General features: G+C 39.6%; 1 protein-coding gene across 9 annotated transcripts in view; it reads left to right on the top strand.

The window, feature by feature from the left end:
- Positions 1-21,031, top strand: part of itpr1b (inositol 1,4,5-trisphosphate receptor, type 1b) — a 532,858-nt gene that overhangs the window by 2,904 nt on the left and 508,923 nt on the right. For 8 of the 9 annotated variants that reach the window (XM_073072460.1, XM_073072457.1, XM_073072455.1 and 5 more), the window contains exons 1-3: positions 120-266; positions 911-1,022; positions 4,749-4,819. In XM_073072460.1, coding sequence (XP_072928561.1) covers positions 931-1,022; positions 4,749-4,819 — 163 coding nt within the window. In that variant the 5' untranslated portion in view covers positions 120-266; positions 911-930. Of the gene's footprint in view, positions 1-119; positions 267-910; positions 1,023-4,748; positions 4,820-21,031 lie in introns of those variants that run through there. The other variant, XM_073072453.1, reaches the window with a different exon arrangement.

The following is a 21,031-nucleotide window of genomic DNA, read 5'->3' as shown; positions in this document are numbered from 1 at the left end:
CGTTCATTGTAACGATAGGTAGTCGGACTACAATTCCCAGAGTGCACCCTGAGCGGAGGCCGATCGCTGATAGGCGAAGGCGCTGCAACAGCTGCTGCTGCTGGCGAGGGGTTGGCAGAGAGCGGTGTTATCTAACGGGAACTGTCTTGCTGAAAAAGGGTCAAAGAAAGACGAGCAACCATGGATTTCTTTTACACTGCCTAAATACTACTATTGCACCATTATCGCTTTGGGTGTCTACTGCCTTCAGCTCTTTTCTCATTAAGGTCAGTGTTTTTAAAGCATATTCTTGCTTTAAGTTTAAATAAACTTAAGGGCAGTGGAGAAAATTGCGCAGCCTAGCACCTAATGTAAGAAACTAATGGCTGTAATGTATCTTCTATTGTTTTTAGTTTAGGAATTAAACTTTGTGCTTGAAGCAAAAATGGAAACAAAGTCTACGAAAAGAATGAATGTTAGCGAGCCCATGTTTGAAACAATGTTTTAACTTTGTTGCAATGTTTTTGATTTTTGCAACTTGTTCCTTTACCTAATAAAGCTTAAGCCGACATCAGAAGAAATATAAATAGCGGTCATTGTATGGAATGCAGCTTTTTCAACAGCCACCCCTTCTGCAAACTCCCCATCCTACCTCTTCTGGATCTGACGCTTTAAATTTTGCTGTCGGAACTTTCATTCTAATAATGTATTTTTGTTTAAATGTTCTACAGTGTTCGAAGATTGAGCTAGTTTATTTTTGGGCTGATGTGATGTGAGAGAGATTTCAATGGCCTTGTTTTAATTTGCTTGTTTTAATTTTCAACGTTTTATTTTAATTAAATCGCTGTTTGTTTTTGGTGAGTGAACTTCTGTCTTGTGACAGTGGTAAAAATACAGTTTCTTAGCGGAACTCTTGTGTTTGACTTCACAGCCCAGAGAAAGGGATGAGAGATGTCTGACAAGATGTCGAGTTTTCTTCACATTGGAGATATAGTCTCCTTGTACTCCGAGGGTTCTGTCAATGGATTCATCAGTACGTTAGGGTGAGTATGTCACGGCAGCCTTCGTTTGTCTTGCCTCGCTGAAGCGGTATCTTTCTTCGTCGGAGTGAAGCGGGCGCGTATGTGAAGGGAGCACATTTCGAGCCGACTTTTCGCCGTGACGCTCTGGTCGGGAATCTTAAAGCAAAACGTCAAGTTTACTGTGGGTTCGACCGCACACGTGTATACCGCCAAATGAAACAACGGTTCCTCAGGAACACAGTACATACCTATAACTCGCGCAACATAAATTAATACTGCCACAAATAAATTAACAATTAATAAGATGCATTTATAACCCTAGTTTTACAGAGTAAGCTGTATAACGCTACTGCTGCTTCAACGCGTGATGAGACCTAGGTGGTGCAGGGAGTTCAGTAATCTAATGACCCAGGTGAAGGTGCTGTTTCTCGTGCTAACAGTTCTTATCCTAATGCTATGGTACCTCCTGCCTGGCGGTGAGGGAGTGAGGGGTGTCAAATAAATTGTTGGTCTGATGGGAGGTATCAGTTAACTAACTGTTCCTAATAAATATTTCTGAGCGGGAAAAAGAAGATTCTTTCCGCAGTCCTTGCAATCCTTTGTAGGTGCTTGTGGTCAGATGCCTAGCACGGTGTTGTAGCTGGTCAGCACATGCGATAGTGCAGTTCTTGCCCTGAAAGATTTGTTCCTTTAATCCAAATGCAGTTGGGGAGCACGTTCATTATTCAAGGGCATCAAGTACACAATTGTATTATGCATAGTCCAGTAAGAGGAACGATGAGTTTAGGTTGTGATGTTAAGGAAGCGAAGGGAACTGTTATTAAATTGGCAACCATAAATACTTTGTATGGAGCAAGTTGTTATAATACTAAATGTGGGCAGTATTAATTCAAATGGATCTTGACGAGGTGTGAGCTTGCTTTTGGGCACAAAGGTCCTTCAGGAGTTGCACATGATTGGTCTGTACCCAGGAACACACTGGAACTTGGTAAACGTTTGCTCTGTATGGCTCTGAAATGCAATTAAATATACTGAGAGCTAATTATGACTTTCATGCCACAGATGAATTAATGTTATTTCGCTGAATGCCTCCTGGTGGTTTTTTTTTTACCCATTTTAATTGGTTTTGTATTATAAATATTGTGCTGCCATCTCCCATATCTCAATTATCCCAACAAGGCTGACATATTGCAAGTGGAGTTGAATCTGGGTGTAGCCTTGTCAGACACTTGCAAATGTGACCCCGTGGTAAAGCATAACCTTATAATAAACTGCTTTTAATCTTTCCTAGTTATTCTTTCTCATGGTTCGTAAGAAATATGAGTAGGCCATTCTACTGTCAGGTGACTTTCCTGCACTTGAGTTTGCTGATTTCCTTAACATAACATCTAGCACTTTTCCTGAACGTGCGCAATGTTACCCTCAAGTACAGAATTTTTAAGATTCACTCCCCTCTAACTGAGTTTTGGTTCTAGACATGCCAGATAAGATAAATATCATCTATATATCTGCCCCGCTAGGCCCTATTGTTGTGTATATTTCAATGTGATCATTTCTTTAAAACTTTATGCTTTAGGTTCAGTTGGATTAATTTCTCATAACAAGTCTACCATCTAAGAGTCTATCTGGCAAGCCTTTAATACACTAACTCTACTGCAGTTACTTGTTTCTTGGGGTAGCGAGACCAGGTCTGTACACAACTTTCCAAATGCAGTCTCACCAGGTTTCTATTTATTTGCAATCAGATGTTCCACTCGCACTTAATTCCTCTGCAACAAAGGTCAGCATTAGCTTTTGTCTTCATTAATACTTAGCTTGCTAACTTCAAATGATTTGTGTACAGGGACACCCAGGTCCCTCCGAGTCCTAACTTTACACTTCCTATTAAAATGGGCAACCTCCATTTTTCGATACTGCATTCCATCTTCAAGTGCTTTCTCTTTCTGTTAATCGAACACTACAGCACAGACTTTTTGGTCCTCAATGTCATTTTGACCTATTCTAAGATCAATCAAACCTTTCCCTCTATTCTTCTCTCATCCATGTGCCAATCTAAGTGTTTCTTGTTTGTCCTTAATATATCTGCCTCTACCACTGTCCTAGGCATGCATTCACCACTGTAATTTTTATATAAACCTACCTTCTGACATCCATTCCCTACACTTTCCTCTAGTCACCTTAAAATTGTGCACCCAATATTAGTCATTTCCACCCTGGAAAATGTCTGTGGCTGTCTACCCGATCATGATTGGGCCATGATTGAAGAAGATTGCTCTCTTCGCAGATAGCAAATTTTAATCTGGCATCACATTAGTCCTTTGATTTTGTGCTGGGAAAATGTCAAATCTTTGCCCATTTTTTTTTTCCGTCAAGGATTATTTCAAGATACACTTATAATCAAAGAAAGTATAAATTGTGCAACCTTGAGTTTTGCTTGCTCATGGGTAGCAACAAAAAGGGAAACCAGAAAGAACCCAATTAAAGAGGAAAAAATGAAAATAAAGGACCAACACTTGTTGCACGAGAGAGGAAAAACAAAATCATGCGAACAGTTAAAGCGAACAACAGCAGTTTGAACCAAAATTGAGTCCTCAGATTTGAACCCTGGCATAGGCCCAAAGCCTATCTTATCAGTTTATCATATTAGTGGGCATGGAGTACAGTAGCCAGGGCAGTGTACACAGCCTGATCACCATGGAGATGACCACTGAGAAGAATGAGCAAAATCAACTCTTGTCCTGACCAGCACCCCGTCTTTTCAGTCTATCTGGGCTGGTGATAAAATTGACCAAACAATGGAGAGTGCAAGAGTCCAGCGCCCTGGAGTGGGGAGTGAGGATCACAGAGAGAGCGAAATCTGCCCTCATCTCCGATCTGGGCCAGCATTTAAATTGTCTAAACAGTGCATTGTACCTTGCACTAGGAGCCAGACACTTACTGCTGTGAAAGGGGGCCCAAATTCCATCGCCCAGCCTGAAGTTCTCAAGTTCTTCAGATCATTTTGGTGCCTGGAGCAATCCAATCTCCCCCTGGGGCCAGTTAAACAAGCTCTGTATGTTCTGTCTGGGCCCCAACTTCTCCTTCTGGTGCCTGGAGCATTCCAGCCTCACTACTTGGCCAGTCCATGGGCATTGGACCTCCATCTGCAACAATTCTGTAACATCTCATTTCCGCACATCCCCCAAACTTGCCTCACTATTACTCGCCTCTTCACTGTTTGTGTGGATAAGTTAACACAATTTACCTCAGGAAAAAGTATTTTTAGTGATGTTTTTGGTTTGATTTCTTTGCTTTTTGACTGCCAGGATCAGTCACATACATTTGGTAGTGCCATCTTTTCAGATTTAAAAAAAAACACATTGTATCCGTCACCAATCTAGCATTCTTCTTTGGAGAATTCTACCAAATCTGACATCTTGCTTTCCTCACTGCACGGCTCTAACTGCCTGCTTCCTGGCCCGAGTTGGAAATAGTCCAGCTCTTTAAAGATTATGACCACTCTTTTAGCTGTGTTAATTCCAAAATAGCATTGTGATTATGCAACAGCTGTTTTTCCTTGAAGATCACAATTCAGTGGGTTATCATTGGCAGGAAGATCAGCAGAGGGGTGACATGTTCCCATACTTTAAAAATACTGATCAAATGGGGTTCTAGTGTAGTTTCCAAGAGTTAAATACTCAAGAAATGAAGTAAATAGAAAAAATGAAGCATTGTGATTTAAAAAAAAATCTTATCTTTTTTTAAAAGCCTTGTGGATGACCGATGTGTGGTGCAACCAGATGCTGGAGATTTGAACAACCCACCTAAGAAATTTAGAGGTGAGTAATAAGCCTTCAAACTTCCAAAATCATAGAAGTTCCAATCCAATGCGTTTTAAGGTTGACAACATTCAATAATAATCATAAATGCATTCTGCTGGCAAAATAATTTTAGTGAACTTGAATTTAATTGTCAACATTCTGCAATGTTTTGTGCTTCAAAGCCTTTGCATGAGTTTGCATGTTTTGTATTGTTGACCTCAACTTTCATTGAGGAGGTCACAAACTATGGGTCTCTTTTGAGAATCAGTGATGAAATTAAACATCTGGTAACACTAGATTAACATTTCTCTTTATATTCCATTTGATTGAAGTAAAATAATGTGTATAAAACACTCAATTAGTACTGATTTAAGATTTATAATGCATGAACATTACCTTGAAGTACATGTTCTGTTGGTGTTTTTGTTTCCAATCCACGTAGTCCATGAATTTGAGGATTTGAGTTTAGTTGGTTCTAGATTTAAATTATAGTGGTTGGATTGGCTAAGATCGATTCCTATGGAGACTGGGTGTTGCAACTTATTGCAATCACAATTAAAAAAAATTATTACTCTAGTCCTTTTTTCTCTCTACTTGTTCAACCCACAATTTTTCACCTCTTTCCCCCCACCCCTTCTAATGAGTTATGTTTTTTGTATTTGCATGACAAAGCATTTCCTCAATTAAACATTGTGTGCAAAAGACTTGTTTAAATAAGATTTCAGCAACATTAAAAATTTTGAAGTGTAGCATTGTAAACTTTTAAATTGTTGTGAATGACGTTTGTGTGTAAACACTTGCTGGTTCAGCCTATTGTTCTTGCGGCATTTATAAAGTTGTTGTTAATAAATTTAAAGTCGGCCATTTGATCTGCAGTTTGATGAAGTGATTTTGTATTGTAAAATTTGGACACTTCTTCAAAGTTAATGGGCTGATGACTTCCTAGCTGCATATTCTTAAAATTTAATAACAATAAATTGAAGTGCAAATCTTCCATTAAAGTGAATACTAATAATTCATTCAACTCAATACCATAGACTCAAAAATGTAGCAAAGCACTGATCTTTAAGGTTCATGCTGGAGTGAAAACAGACACAATCAAGTATCAAAGGCAAAAGTAGCAAATGCTGCTTGTAATGAAAGGTTGCAATTTTGTCTGGGCATTCAGTTTGCAAGGGTCCATGCAAAACCGGAGATGCATGCCAAGGGATAAGGCTCGGAGAGCAATCCTCTTGTATCATTTTCTGGAAATTGGATCAAGTTCAATGTGCAAATTTGAATGTAATTTTTAGTGTATTAATTTTCCAGGAGTAGCCTGGCCTGGCACTCTGCACTATTTTTTTCCACATCCTTTGAGAATATTAAGTCCTTTGTGATACTAGTTTAAAACTGGTGTTGCTGCTTTGTGATTTTTAGGTAATTAATGTCATTTTGGAGACCTATTGTTCAGCAGAATGGCAATTGGAATCCTGTTGGTTTGCGATGTATGCTAGTATGTCTGTGTCTGCTAGTGACAGATGAACTGCTCTAGTGAACTTTAGGTTGCCTGACTTCATGAAAGGTTTTCTGTAAATTAAAATCTGAAAAGAGGCAATATTACTAAAGACATTGAAATATAGTGACAGTGGAATGTGCGTACAAGATTTCCTTGAACTGATTTCTCAATAGTAACCAGATAATATGGTCAAGGGACAAATATTAGCCAGAGTACTGACTGAACTCCTGTTATTAATGTAGTCCTGCAAGGTCTTATAAAGTAGATAAAATTGCAGATGATTTTATGATTTGCAAGTTAGTGTAACATTATCTCAGTGCTACACATGTTTTTACTTGTTTCTGAAATAGAGCTTCGCGCACAGATGTCTGACTTGATGTCAGGTGATGAGGGCAGTAAAGAGTCAGTGCAGGGTCCCCATGTAGCCAATCCCCTCAGCACCAAGTATACCTCTTTTGTGTGGGCATGACCCAATAGCAGCGACCAGGCTAGTGGCCCTCTGGCTGGTTCAGAGGCTCAACCTGGAAAGGTAAGATCAGGCAGAGCAAGTAAAAGGAGACTTGATAGTTAGGGGATGGGTGGGAGATTCTGTGGCTGCAAAAGAGATGCCAGGATAGTGTGTTGCCTCCCAGGTGCTAGGATCCAGGAAGCCTCTGAGCAGCTGCACAAGATTCTCTAGAGGGAGGGTGAGTAGCCAGAGGCTTTGGTGCTCATTGGATCTATGATATTAGTAGAAATGGGGAAGAGGTCCTGCACACTGAGTATAGGGATTTGGGGTAGAGGCTGAAGAGCAGGACCTCCAAGGTGGTAATCTCTGGATTACTCCCAGTTGCTTGGGATAGTCAGGGTAGAAATAGAATGATGATGGTGCAATTTTTTCCCACTTTTTTGCTTAGTAGGGTTTTTTATACAAAATTTTCAATCTTTAAGATAATTTCTTTTTTTTTCCCCCTTGCATTGTAAGTGTTACTTCGATGTACTTGTGTTATTTTTGAATTAAATAATAATAAAAAGATTTGGAAAGAAAAGAATGATGGTGCAGATGAGTGGCTGAAGAAATGGAGCAAGGGGCAGGGTTTCAGATTTCTGGATCAGTGGGATCTCTTCTTGGGAAGGTATGACATGTACAAAAGGGATGGTTTACACCTGAATCTGAAGGGTTCAATATCACTGCAGGTTTGCTCAAGTCAAGTTGCTTTTTGTCATTTCAACCATAACTGCTGGGACAGTATACAGTAAAAACGAGACAACATTTTTCAGGACCATGGTGCTACATGAAACAATACGAAAACTACACTGAACTACATGGGAAAACAACACAGAAAAAAAAAACCTGCACTAGTCTACAGACCTACACAGGACTGCATAAAGTGCACAAAACAGTGCAGGCATTACAATAAATAATAAACAAGACAATAGGGCAATAAGGTGTCAGTCCAGGCTCTGGATATTGAGGAGTCTGATGGCTTGGGGGAAGAAACTGTTACATAGTCTGGTCTTGAGAGCCCAAATGCTTTGGTGCCTTTTCCCAGACAGCAGGAGGGAGAAGAGTTTGTATGAGGATGGCGTGGGGTCCTTCATAATGCTGTTTGCTTTGCTGATGTAGTGTAAATATCCGTAATGGAGGGGGGAGAGACCCCGATGATCTTCTCAGCTGACCTCACTATCCACTACAGGGTCTTGCGATCTGAGATGGTGCAATTTCTGAACCAGGCAGTGATGCAGCTGCTCAGGATGCTCTCAATACAACCCCTGTAGAATGTGATGAGGATGCTCGATCTGTTGGGGAGCGTTTAAACTAATTTAGCAGGAGTATGGGAACCAGAGTGATAGGGCTGAGGATGGGACAGTTGGTGTACAAATGGATGCAATGTGTTATGAGACTGAGAAAGGACAGGTAGATGATGGGTAAAATTGCAGTCAGGGATGAGTTGAAGAGTAACATGGGGACAAAATCGATAACATGATGAATATAGGACTGAGGATGTTTTGTTTGAATGCATGCAGTATGTAGAATGAGGTAGATGGCCTTGTAACTCAGAGGCTGGCAGGTATGGTATTGTGGGCATCATGAGTCATGGCAAAAAGATCACAGTTGGGAGCTTAATATCCAAGGATACACCTTGTGTCAAAGGGACAGTTCGGGGATGGGTGGCACTGTTGGTTAAATAATAAAATCAAATCCTTAGAGGTGACAAAGGATTGAAAGATGTTGATTCCTTGTGGGTAGAGTTAAGAAACTGCAAGATGGGAGTTGTATACAGGCCTCCAAACAGTAGCCAGGATGTAGGATATAAATTACAATGGGAGATAGATAAAGGATTATAATAAGAACAATGTTATGATAATGTAAGTTACAAAATGCAGGTAGCTTGGGGGGGAAACAGGCTGATGCTGGATAAAAAGAGTGGGAATTTGTGGAAAGCTGTGAGATGGCATTTAAAATCAGCTTAAGTTGGAAAAAGGCAGTTCTAGATTGGGGAGCTCAAGGTACTGGAGTCAGTGGTCGTAATATAATATAATTCACTCTGCATTTTGAGGTAAAAGCTAAAGTCAGATGTATCAGTATTACAGTGGAGTAAAGGAAATCAGGCATGAGAAAGGAGCAGGGCAAATTTGATTGGAAGGGGATACTAGCAGTGCTGATGGCAAAACAACAATGGCCGGAGTTTTTGGGGGCAGTTTGGAAGGTGCAGGATGGAGACATCCAAAAGCTGAAAAAGTATTCAAAAGGGAGGATCAGACAACCAGAGCTGACAAGGGAAGCTAAAGAGGGGAATATAATATAGCAAAACTGATTGTGATGTTAGAAGATGGGGAAGTTTTTAAAAGTGAACAGAAAGGAATTAGAAAGCTGTAAGGAAAGAAAAGATGGAATATGAAGGCAAGCTGGCCAGTAATATCAAAGAGGATACCAAAAGTTTTTTCAGATATATAAAGAGTAAAGGAGAGGTGAGAGTAGATATTGGACTGCTGGAAATGACACTGGCGAGGTAGTAATGGGGGATAAAGAAAATGTAGGTGACCTTTTAAGTATTTTGTATCGGTCTTCACTGTTGGAAGACACTAGCAATATGCCAGAAGTTCTAGAGTTTCAGGGGACAGATGTGTGGGTAATTTCTATCACTAGGGAGAAGGTGCTTGGATGCTACAAGGTCTGAAGGTAGATAAGACTACATCCCAGAGTTGTGAAAGAGGTAGCTGAAGAGATTGTGGAGGCATTTGCAATGATCATTCAGGAATCACTAGATACTGGAATGCTCCTAGACAACTGGAAAATTGCAAATGTCACTCCACTCTCTCAGAAGGGAGGGAGGCAAAAGAAAGAAAATTATAGTCCAGTTAGCCTGACTTCAGTGGTTGGGAAGATGTTGGAGTCCATAATTAAGGATGAGGTTTTGGGGGCACATGATAAAGTAGGCCAAAAACAGCATGGTTTCCTTGAAAGGAAATCTTGCCTGACAAATCTGTTGGAATTCTTTGAGGAAGTAACAGGCAGAATAGCTAAAGGAGAGTCAGTGGATGTTGTTTACTTGATCTTTCAGAAGGCCTTTGACATCGTGCAGCACACTAGGATGATAAACAAGTTAAGAGGTCATGCTATTTCAAGAAAGATGCAAGACTGGCTGACTCAGGAAATAGAGTGGGAATAAAGGGGCCTTTCTGTTTGGTTACCACTGGCCTGAGGTGTTCCGCAGGGGTTGGTATGGCGACTGCTTCTTCATGTTTAATGTCAACAATTTGGATGATGGAATTGATGGCTTTGTGACCAAGTTTTCAGATGATACAAAGATAGATTGAGGGGAAAGCAGTGTTCAGGAAGCCTGGAGTCTTCAGGAGAACTTGGATTAGGAGAATGGGCAAATAAGTGGCAGATGGAATGTAGTGTAAGGAAGTTGTATGGTCATGAACATTGTTAGAAGGAATAAAAATGTGGATTATTTTCTAAACGGAGAATATTTTAAAAAAAATCAGTGGTACAAATGGTCTTGGGTGTTCTAGTGCAGGATTCCCTGAAGCTTGTAGTTTGAATCAGTGGTAAAGATGGCAAATGCAATGTTGGCATTCATTTTGAGAATATAAGAGCAAGGATGTAATGCTGAGGCTTTATAAAGCATTGGTCAGAGAATACAATCGGCCCTCCTTATCCGCGGAGGATTGGTTCCGGGACCCTCCACAGATACCAAAAATTGCGGATGCTCAAGTTGGTGGTCTTTAGGACCTAGCAGAACCCCAGACTTTATTTAACCTGTCTCAGTGTGGTGGACGTTAGGACCCGGCGGTGCAGCTCTGGATCCGCAGTGTACCTGTTCACAAAAATAATCACAATCCCAATTGGAAAATAAAGTGGAAGTAATAAAGCGATCGAAAAGAGGTGAAACGCCTCATCGGGTCGTTGGAAAAGCATTAGGCTACAGTCGGTCAATGATCGGAACAATTTTAAAGGATAAAGTTGGAATAATGGAGCATGTGAAAGGCCCTGCCCTGATGAAAGCTACAATTATTACTCAGCAATGCAGAGGTTTAATTATTGAAACACATACGTTTCTTAAATATTTTATATGCATAGAAAGGTAAAATATATACTAAGACAAATGTTTGACTAGCTGACGCTAAATAATACCGGATGTACCTGTTCCAATTTCAAATCCGACTTAAAGACGGACTCAGGAATGGAACTCATTCATAACCCAGGGACTGCCTGTACTTTTAAATTGTCTCTAGATTACTTATAGTACCTAATACAATGTAAATGCTATGTAAATAGTTGTTATACTGTATTGTTTAGGGAATAATGACAAGAAAAAATAGTCTGTACATGCTCAAATAACAAGTGCTGGAGAGAGAACTTCTGGGTTTTCCCGATCCATGGTTGGTTGAATCTGCGCATGAGGAACCCGCGGATAAGGAGGGCCGACTGTATTGTAACCAGTTCTGGGTCCCTTATTTAAGAAAAGGTGCTAGCATTGAAGGGGTTCTAAAGGAGGTTAACTAGAATGATTCCAGGAATGGAAGAATTAATGTATGAGGAGTGTTTGATAGCCCTGGGCCTATACTTGGTAGAGTTTAGAAGAATGGGGGGGGGGGGGGTGGAATCTCTTTGAAACAAATCAAATATTGAAAGGTGTAGATGGAGTGAGTGTGGGATATTTCCTGTAGTGGGTGAATCTGGGACCAGAGGGCACAGCCTCCAATTAGAGGTTCTTCCCTTTAGAACATAGATGAGGAATTTCTTTTGCCAGATGGTGGTGAATCTGAGGAACTCATTGCCATTGATGGCTGCAGAGGTCAAGTCGGAGTATGTTTAAAGTGCAGGTTGATTAGGTTCTTGATTCATCAGGGCCTCAAAGGTTACAGTGTGAAGGCAGGAGAATGAGGTTGAGAAGATAAACCAGTCATGATGGAATGGTGGAACAGACTCGATGGACTGAATGGCCAAATTCTGCTCGTCTCCTGTGGTTTTATGGTCTTGTGATGGAGAAGCTAAGCCACAGCTGTGTAGACAGGAGGCTAGATGGACTTGCTCTGAAATGAAAATGTTGTGAATTCATCTGGTAGTCTTGGAAATAATACTTCTGCTAATGCTATGATTCAAAACTAAGTGGAGATGATTTCCCTTGCACATTTTTCTTGAATGTTTATAATTTATACTATTTTAATTATTTATAACCAATTTGTATGTACAGTATATAGTTGTCAAGTAGGTCAATGTGCAGTGGCCACCTTGTTAGGTACGTCAGTACACCTGCTCGTTAATACAAATATCTAATCAACCAGTAATGTGGCAGCAACTGGATGCATAAAAGCATGCAGACATGTTCAAGATGTTTAGTTGTTGTTCAGACCAAACATCAGAACGGGGAAGATATGCGATCGAGGTGACATTGACTGTGGAATGATTATTGGTGCCAGATGGGGTGGTTTGAGAATCTCTGAAACTGCTGATCTCCTGGCATTTTTGCGTGCCGCAGTCCCTAGAATCTAGAGTTTACAGAGCATGGTGTGGAAAAACTAACAAAAAAAATCCAGTGAGTAGCAGTTCTGTAGGTGAAAATGTTTGTCATGAAGAGAATGGCCAGACCAGTTCAAGCTGACAGGAAAGTGACAGTAACTCAAGTAACTGCATGTTACAACAGTGATGTGCTGAAGTGCATTTCTGAATACAGCACTTTGAGCCTTGAAGTTGATGGGCTACAGCAGCAGAAGACCGCACTGGATTCTACCCTATACCTTTTTAAAATGGTTAATGAGTGTATGTTCAGGAAAATTATACTTGAAGCAAGAAATCTTGATCTTAACCTATTTTTCATTGCTACTTCAAATTTCTAATGTACTGTAAGTGGAATAATGTCAGTGGAGAGGAAAGAGCTTAACTTTTTTTTTTAAAAAAAGAGTAACTGGGGCTCAAATGTTAAGGGGGTAGAGAATATAATTGTGAATTTAGGCCATTGTTGGAATGTAGGGCATATATAAATCAGGAAATTAGATGAATTTAACATGCACTGCAATAATCACAGGGGACATTAATCTACACACACACTGAGCAAACCAAATTTTCAGTAACAGCGTGGGGAATAAATTAATGAATTGTTTCAGAAATAATTTTCAAGATTGATATTTTGAGAAGGGGGGATGTGGTGGAGAAGAGGCTCTTTTAGACCTAATATTGTCTAATGAAAAAAGGTTAATTAAGAAGTTGGTAGTTAAGGGGTATTCAATTAAAAATGATTATAAATTATGTGATGAGGTAAAGTGAGTTCATTCTGGAACTGGAATCATAAGTTTGAATAAAGAAACTTGCCAAGGCATGATGTATGTGCTTGTATGGAAGCTTGGGAAACTTTTATAAAATATGGTTATTAACATACTTTTGTTATAAATAAAATGGAACAGGAAAAGTGGTTCAGCTATGGCTATAAAAAGGTAAGAATATTATAAGCCTTTCCTTTTGACCTAATAATGGTACCAAAAGTAAGGCTGTTAATCCAAAGATTGGGAAAATTTCAGAATTCGGCATTGATGAGCAAAAGGAAGGTATAATATGAGAGCAGGTTAGCAAACATTTAATAATAAGCTTGTGAGAGCTTTTGTAGGTGACAACTTGAATACAAGATCAGACAACAACATGTACAAGATGGAGAAATCAGGCAGCATCTACATAGGGAAATGTGTTGCACTGACGAACGTTGTGGGCAGGCTGTGTTGGTGCCAGCATCTGTGTGTCAGCACTTGCAGGCTGCCCCCAGCACATCCTTGGGTGTGTGGGCTGTTACTTGAAACAATGCATTTGTTTTGATGTCCATGTAATCAACAGTTCTGAGTCTTTTGGAACTAACCTTAAATGTCTTGTAGAGTAAAGACACACAAGGTTGATTGACTTTAAAAATGTATAAATGGAGGTTATGTAATTTAAAAACACCTCAATATACTGTCACTCACTTTGATTATCAGTGATTAGATACAGATGAATGGAGGCATTGTTATAATGCCTTCCAGCCCAGTAGAATGCAGAGGGAGCTGATTAAAAAGCACATCCAGTCCTCCATTTGATACATTGATGTTCTACTGCTCAACTCTGGAGCATGTGGTTGGTTGGATGCATCATCATCAGGTGCCATGCCCAGATTGAGCTTTGATTGCCATGGCCCATGCACTCCTGTTTCAGGTCAAGTGGATCAATTCATTGGTATTCATTTCCAGTTCTCTGGCTGCTGCCTTCATCATCATTTGTCTTCGCCTTCCTCTTGCTTTCTTCCCTTCAATCTTTCCCATAATTACTGTGCCTGCTAACTCTTTCCTAATCACATGTCCAATGAAGTCACATTGCCTTTTCACAATCTCATACATTATTTCTCTTTTTGTGCTTGCTCTGTTCATGACATCCTCGTTAGATATTCGTTTCATCCATGATATTCTTTGCATGCTCCTCAAAAACCACATTTTTGTTGCTTCAATTTGTTTCCACATGTTACTAGATATTGTCCAACATTTTGATCCATATAACATAACTGGAGAAACGTAACATTTCAGTACTCTGAGGCAGGTTGTCATGCCTAGTTTAGTGTTGGTCAGAATACTCTTCATTCTTGTAAAGGTGTCTTTTGCCATCCCGATTCTTCTTTTGATGTCCATGTCGCACCTACCGTCTGATGTCACCCAGCTTCCTAAGTAGCAAAAGTTCTGTACTTGTTTTGTCTTCCCCATTTATTCTCAGCCTGCGGATAGGATTCTCCTTTTTGTATGTCGCCATACATTGTCTTTCTGCAATTGATAGATCGACCCATTTTTGCACTTTCTTCAACAACTATATCAATTAAGTTTTGTAGTTCTTCCTCCGTACTTTCAATTAACAGTGTCATCGACATAGCTGAAATTATTGATGTTTTCACTGCCAACTTTGACTTCCAAGATGTCTCTAATTTTTTGTAATATGTTTCACTGTACACATTAAACAAATCAGGAGAAAACACACGCTTGTCCAATGCCTCTCCTGAGTTTTGTAAACTTAACTCACTTCTCCATCTATTCTTACAATGGCAGTTTGTTCCCAGTACAGATTTCTGATTAGGCAGAGGTCTTTCGAATCTAGATCTAGAGTTTCCTGTATATTTCAAATAACTTATCGTGCTTCACGTTATCAAATGCTTCGGTTGGGTGCACCACACCTAATTCTACAGCTCTGCTGAACTACTTTCTCCATAGTATCTGCTCATCTGTTCACATACTGTAGCGAGTTTTTTTACAGAAACTCGGTTCTTTACATTGTTTCTCTGAGAGGCAAGTAAGAAAAATGAAATACACTTGTCTGATTCCAGGTGTCCAATGTAAGTACTCATTGGTTGCTTGATCCCAATGATATATGCTGTTTTGTGTGTGAAGCAAGCCAGTCAAATTTGTTTTTTAAAAAAAATGGATGCACCTTCAATTGTTGATCTTTGATCTCTTTGCATCATAAAATATCCCTTACTGAAAATGTAATCAATCCACATCCCACGCATGAACCCCTGATAGACTTTATTTTCTTGGGCTCCAGCTAGATGTATGTTCAGCTGCAAGGTGCCCTGTAGCTTTGGATGGTTGTCAGTTTTAACACTTGAGTTGTCAAGCAAGTGCTCATGGTTTTTGATATCTCCTTCCCCCCCCCCCCCCCCCCCCAATACCCTTCCACAGAGCTGGCCACATTCATGCAATATTGTGGTTATTGAAACAGTGAATTGAGGACAGAATCACAATTCCAGTTCTGCACTTGGCTAACTGGTGTGCCCAAGGCAGTTCTTCAAATGAAGCGTTGGCACTCATTAATTTTTATGTGTTAAGATTTTTCATTCTCACTGTACCACTGATTGTCCTGGATTACTGATGCCCTGATAAGTTCTGTTAATTATCATAGATCCTGGAGCTAATCTGAGAGTTTGAAAGTGTGCAGATTTCCATGTTTTAGATGGGGCTGATTTCATTCCCACATGACCTAGACTTAACTTAGTGAATATGCCCTTATGCTTTTATGTTCTCTGTCAAAGAGAACTGTTTCATTCTGTTAATTCTAATGCACACACTATGTATTTTAAAAGTTCAAAGCAACTTTATTACCTCTTTCTCATATTTATATATAACCTTAAAATTCATTTTCTTATGGCATTTATAATAAAATAAAAATACAGTATAATTAATGGAAACACTGTACATAAAGACTGACAAACAGCCAATGTGCAGAAGACAAATTTTGAAAAGAAAAAAATAAATAATACTGAGAACATGAGATAGTTCCTGAAGTGAGCATTTGACCTTTCGATCATTACTTCACCTTATAAACATTCACAAGTAAAACATGCTAGTCTTACTTTTTCTCCAGCTGTGACCCTTCTAACCTTGTGATGATGCCCCGGTCGCAGAGTACAGTCTTTTTTTACTGTAGTTGATGTGTTGATTATCTCATTTGAAATGAAACTTTTCATCTTTTTAATGTGATCTGAGTGGTTATTGTCATGGTAGCTGTGGTTCCAGGCCTAATTAACGCACACACGCGCGCACACACGATTCTGGTGACTATTATCCTACGCCTCCATTGTTTTAGCCAAGTGTATTGTACTGTACTGGAAGTCATCTGCATTGCTTGCCTCTCCTGACTTTCAAGGAGGAAGGTTAGCTTGGAGGAATGGAAAGTGGCTTGGTTGGTTCAGGAGGTTGGAGTGGTGAAACTTTGTTTCTCTTGCTGTGTACATTAAGGGTGAATAGTGATTTAAAAAAAAAAAATCTGCTTTTTTTGTGTGATACTGTCAGGAGGTGAACCACGTGTTGCCGATGAAAGTACTATAAATAGCATCTGTCATTGACAACACCACGATAACTGTTCATGTGTCCGTATGTAAGAACCCGGAAACTTTTCAAGGCTCTTCGCCTCTTCACCACCCACTCCCAACTGGTCTCACACTGAAGTAGTGTGTCCTCTCTAGTAGAGTTTGTTTTTTTGTCAGTTTCCAGCATAACTTCTACCCCTTTTCTAAACTTGTTTCTTGACCCATGACCTTTTGCCTCTAAGCTCTCTTGTTACATCTTTGCTTACAATAAATACAACATCTTAAAGAGAAGCTTTGTCTGTAAGACATCTTGGCATCGTGACTGACAATCTCTTGCAGTATTGCTGCCTGCTGTGCAGAATAAAACCCACCTTTGTTTTGTGTATCTCCTCTCGGTTCTTGGTAAATGTTCACAACTGTAGGATGACATCTTCCGTCCTACTGAAACCCTTGTGCCTTTTGAATGACTTGCAGGAACTTTCATGTTTCTGTTCCTGGTAATGCTTAACTGCTGGTTGACTTTAAATATATAAGGCAGCTCAAGCTATTTTCCAGCCTTTTTATTATTCGATTAAAGTCTCATTTGCATATTTCCCCACTTTACGTGCATACAAAAAGAGTGGTGGGGAGGAAATGCACATATGCAAACAGAAGTTTAGGCCATTTATTCCCTCAAATCTGTCCTGTTGTCAGTGAGATCGTGGCTGACCTGTAACCTTCATATGCTGTTTTTGATCAATATCACTGATCATTCTGTCCATTTTGGCTTTGGTATATTAATTGAGCATCAGTTGCTGTTTCCTGATGAGTTACAAACACCTCCCACTCTTTGACTGGCATTAAATTTAAATTTTGTTTCACTATGATTCAAGCAAGTTTACATTCAGATGACCTAGTTTGTGCTGTTTGTGCTGATAGTGTGGTAGTTGTTGTAAGTTATTGACTAAGATCCTTGTATTTGTCTAAAATTGGCAGTAATGAACATGGAATTGACGTTTCTTTTTATTAAGTCCATCACCTTTACTGGGGCATTGGCCGCTGACAGCAGTTCACTAGAGTCCTCTGTCCTGGGCCAGTCTTTCATGTTGTCCCAGGTGTAGCTCATCTTCAACAATCCATCCTCTCCCAGCAATGAGGTCTTTGGAGCTTCTGTTAATGTTTCTGTAACTACAAGGTTTTTGTGGAATGGGCTTGCTAGCCCTATGCCCAACCCTCTCTCTGCCTTTCACAAACTGGGCTCTGGACTGTCAGTGGCAGAATTAGCTGACTTTGAGTGTGTAATTTGGGTTTCTGTGAAAGTGCAAATTAGATACCACCCAGAGTGGAATTGGATATGGATTTCTCCCTCCTTCCAGTCTTGCTTGCTGTTGCGAAAACATTAGCTTCATTGGCTTTGCACTAGAGGAATTCAGGGAGTTTAGCACACTGTACAGTCTTAACCTTAGGAGGAACTTGCTGTTATCAATATTATGAACTTCATATAAATAGTTGTAAATAATAGCTTTACAAGTGTAGCATTGAACGCTAGATCCTACATAGTCCGATCTTTATTACTTTGAACCATGGCTCAGTGTAATTCTTTCCAGTGATTAACAAATAGATTAATTCTGAGTAATGACATATGACTGCTCAGGATTCCAATAACCTCATTAAGTTAACTTGTTATAAAGAAGTCGCTTACCTTAACGACCACTGGAGTGCCTGCTGAAATACGTTTAACTTTATGGCACTGATTTGGATGTTGCAAGCTTTCCAATTCTAAATGTCATTGTGCTGTACTAGCAGTGTATCTCCAGCAGCATTATGTGGCCTGTTATTGTTTTAATTTTGCAATTGAATACATAGTGCATAAAATGGCATGCTGTGGAGGGAGGTGAAGACTGCAATTCAGTCTGTGGGTGTTATTGGTGTTCATTAACTTCTTCAACAATTGGCTTTGGAGACTTTCGTTAATTATAGCCTTTGCAACTCGACAGGATTATTATTCCACAATCATTTAGCAATGTATGGTCTTTGCAAGGAATTTTGAAACTCATCAGGTCCTGCTCCTTGTTAGCTGATCCAAATCCTTGCTAGAATTGTTCCAAGTTCTTGTACCTTTCTCGCAGTTCAGTGACAAGTCAACTTGCTCCCATTTGGTGCTCAACTTGTTGGTTGCCAGGGTAATGAATTTGAAATGCATTCAGTGCATTTATTTTCATCAAAGTGACTTGATTATGATCCCAGTTTAAAAATAATAAAGGATAATGCTCTCTGCTCATTGTCAGTTAGCTTCAATAACTGGTGAAACTTGGACCGTTGATTAACCTCCTGTTTTATAAAGTCAATATTATTCTTCTTCCCTACCAGAGACTGGCACCATTACTTGCCTTTTGTAAATGTCAGAAGAGGTTTCTTCACCTGTATATTTTCAGATTATGGATTTAACGCAAAGCCTTGAAACATTATCTTTTATCCCTGATTGTGTGCCTCAGCATTTACTACCCTTGAGTATGACGTGGGTTGGCTTTCATTCTAAAATGACCTTTATTCCATATCTGGGCACATCGGAGTGTTTAATTTTTCACTGAGTAAAACTATTCATAAATCCATACAGCCAGCTACTAACTGACACTATTACAGCTCGGGGTGTGGAAGCTCAATCCCGGCATCCTCTGTAAGGAGTCTTTGTACATCCTCCCTGTGCAATGTGTGGGCTTCCTCTGTGTGCCACGGTTCAAAGACTTGCAAGCAGGTTAATTGGTAATTGTAAATTGTCTCGTGATTAGGTTGGGGTGAAATCAGCATTGCTGGGTTCCATGGCTCATAGTCTATTCTGTGCTATATCTCCAAATAAAATAAAACTCCACTTTATGATATTTCAAATATGGTTAGAGATCAGCAAAACTGAGCGTCTTTTCCTGGTATCAAGAAACACAGGAATGAACAGTGAGGTGAGCAAGGCAAGAGATGAATAGAAATCGTGCTCAGGAAAGGGATGGAGCTTCTTCATTGTTGGCTTGGAAGTAGCAATCCATTCAACAGTTATGCAATCCCAAAGCTCCAATTAAGAATAGAAAATATTGAAAACAGCAGCTGGGCAGCTCCAGTGAGAGAGAGCTTCACTCGCCACAGAGGCACACCAGCCTCTGAAATTTGTCTTTCTGCAGACACTGCTGATCTGTGAACATTTACAGCATTGTTTTTACCTTGGATTTCAAATGTATAATGTTTAATGTCTTTAACCTGGCTCATCATGAATATCCTCACAGATGCTTTTCAAAGCATCATTTGTCAAAGGAAAGCAATAACATTGCTTATGTGTATATGGAAGATGTATTTTGACATGCAAAAATGAGCAGTAAATGAATTTTCTCAATTGAATCAGGTTTGTCACTGACATGTCATGAGATTTTTTTTTTGCTTTGTGGTAGCACTATCGTGCAGTGACTAATGCTAAAATTGCTAAGTTCCAATAAGAAATTTTTTTAAAAAACTGTAAAAGAGCAAAATAGTGTTTGTGGTCCATTCAGAAATCTGATGGCAGAGGGAAGAAGCTGCTTCTAAAACATTGAGTATGTGTCTTCAGACCTTATCCCTGATGGTTATACTGAGAAGAGGGCATGTCCCGGATGATTGGGAGGTTCCCTTTCATTTAGTGGTGAGTCTTTTTTTAAAATTGTTACTTCAGAGTGCAAAGATCTAGGCTTTCACTCTTTATTGAGGAAGCTCTGCATTGTAACAGATGTAATTTTTTGCAGTCTTTAGATGGAAGCCCCATGACACTGAGAGCTGGGGCAGGAGAGTGACCAATCCTCCATAAACTTACTGAACTTTGGAGTATAAATTAGTAGCTGCATTTCTTGCATTACAGCAGTAGCAAATCTTCGGTGGAGTTGCAGGAGCTACCTTGGGTTTGGGCACAAGTATTCATTTTTCCTTGCTTTCTGTTATCTCCATGCTTCAATTGACATAAACCCGCAGCACTTTTGTTCGTGAGCCTCTTGCTACAAACTTCAGTGGTATATGCTTTTGAGATGTATATATTAATCCCAATGTATAAATGTTTTGTGGACTGTTATATTTAATGATAGGTGCAAAGATCTAGTGTGTCTTGTATGGCATGTCTCTACTGTGGAAAAACTAGGCACAGAGCCACACTTAATGTTAGCACCACTTGTTCTTCCTTGAACCTTAAGCTTCAGCATCCAGTTATATGAACAAAGCAAATTCAGCTGAAGGGGAGCTGCTGAGATTTAAGATTATGGTGTTCTTACTTATAATAGAGATTGTTCTAAAGCAGTATTAAGCTCTTTGTAATGGTGAATGCACCCACACTTTGCCATTAAACATGGAAATTTAACTAACATTGCATCCTGATCTTCACATCTTTCTTGTTGAAGTCCTGTGATGTTGTCACCAGAATGCATTACCTACAACACAAATTCAGTGGATTCC

Source organism: Hemitrygon akajei, chromosome 19 (assembly GCF_048418815.1).
Source record: "Hemitrygon akajei chromosome 19, sHemAka1.3, whole genome shotgun sequence".
NCBI classification, from domain to species: Eukaryota; Metazoa; Chordata; class Chondrichthyes; order Myliobatiformes; family Dasyatidae; genus Hemitrygon; species Hemitrygon akajei.
Note: the sequence above shows the minus strand (reverse complement) of the source record. Positions and strands in the feature narration are given on the sequence as shown.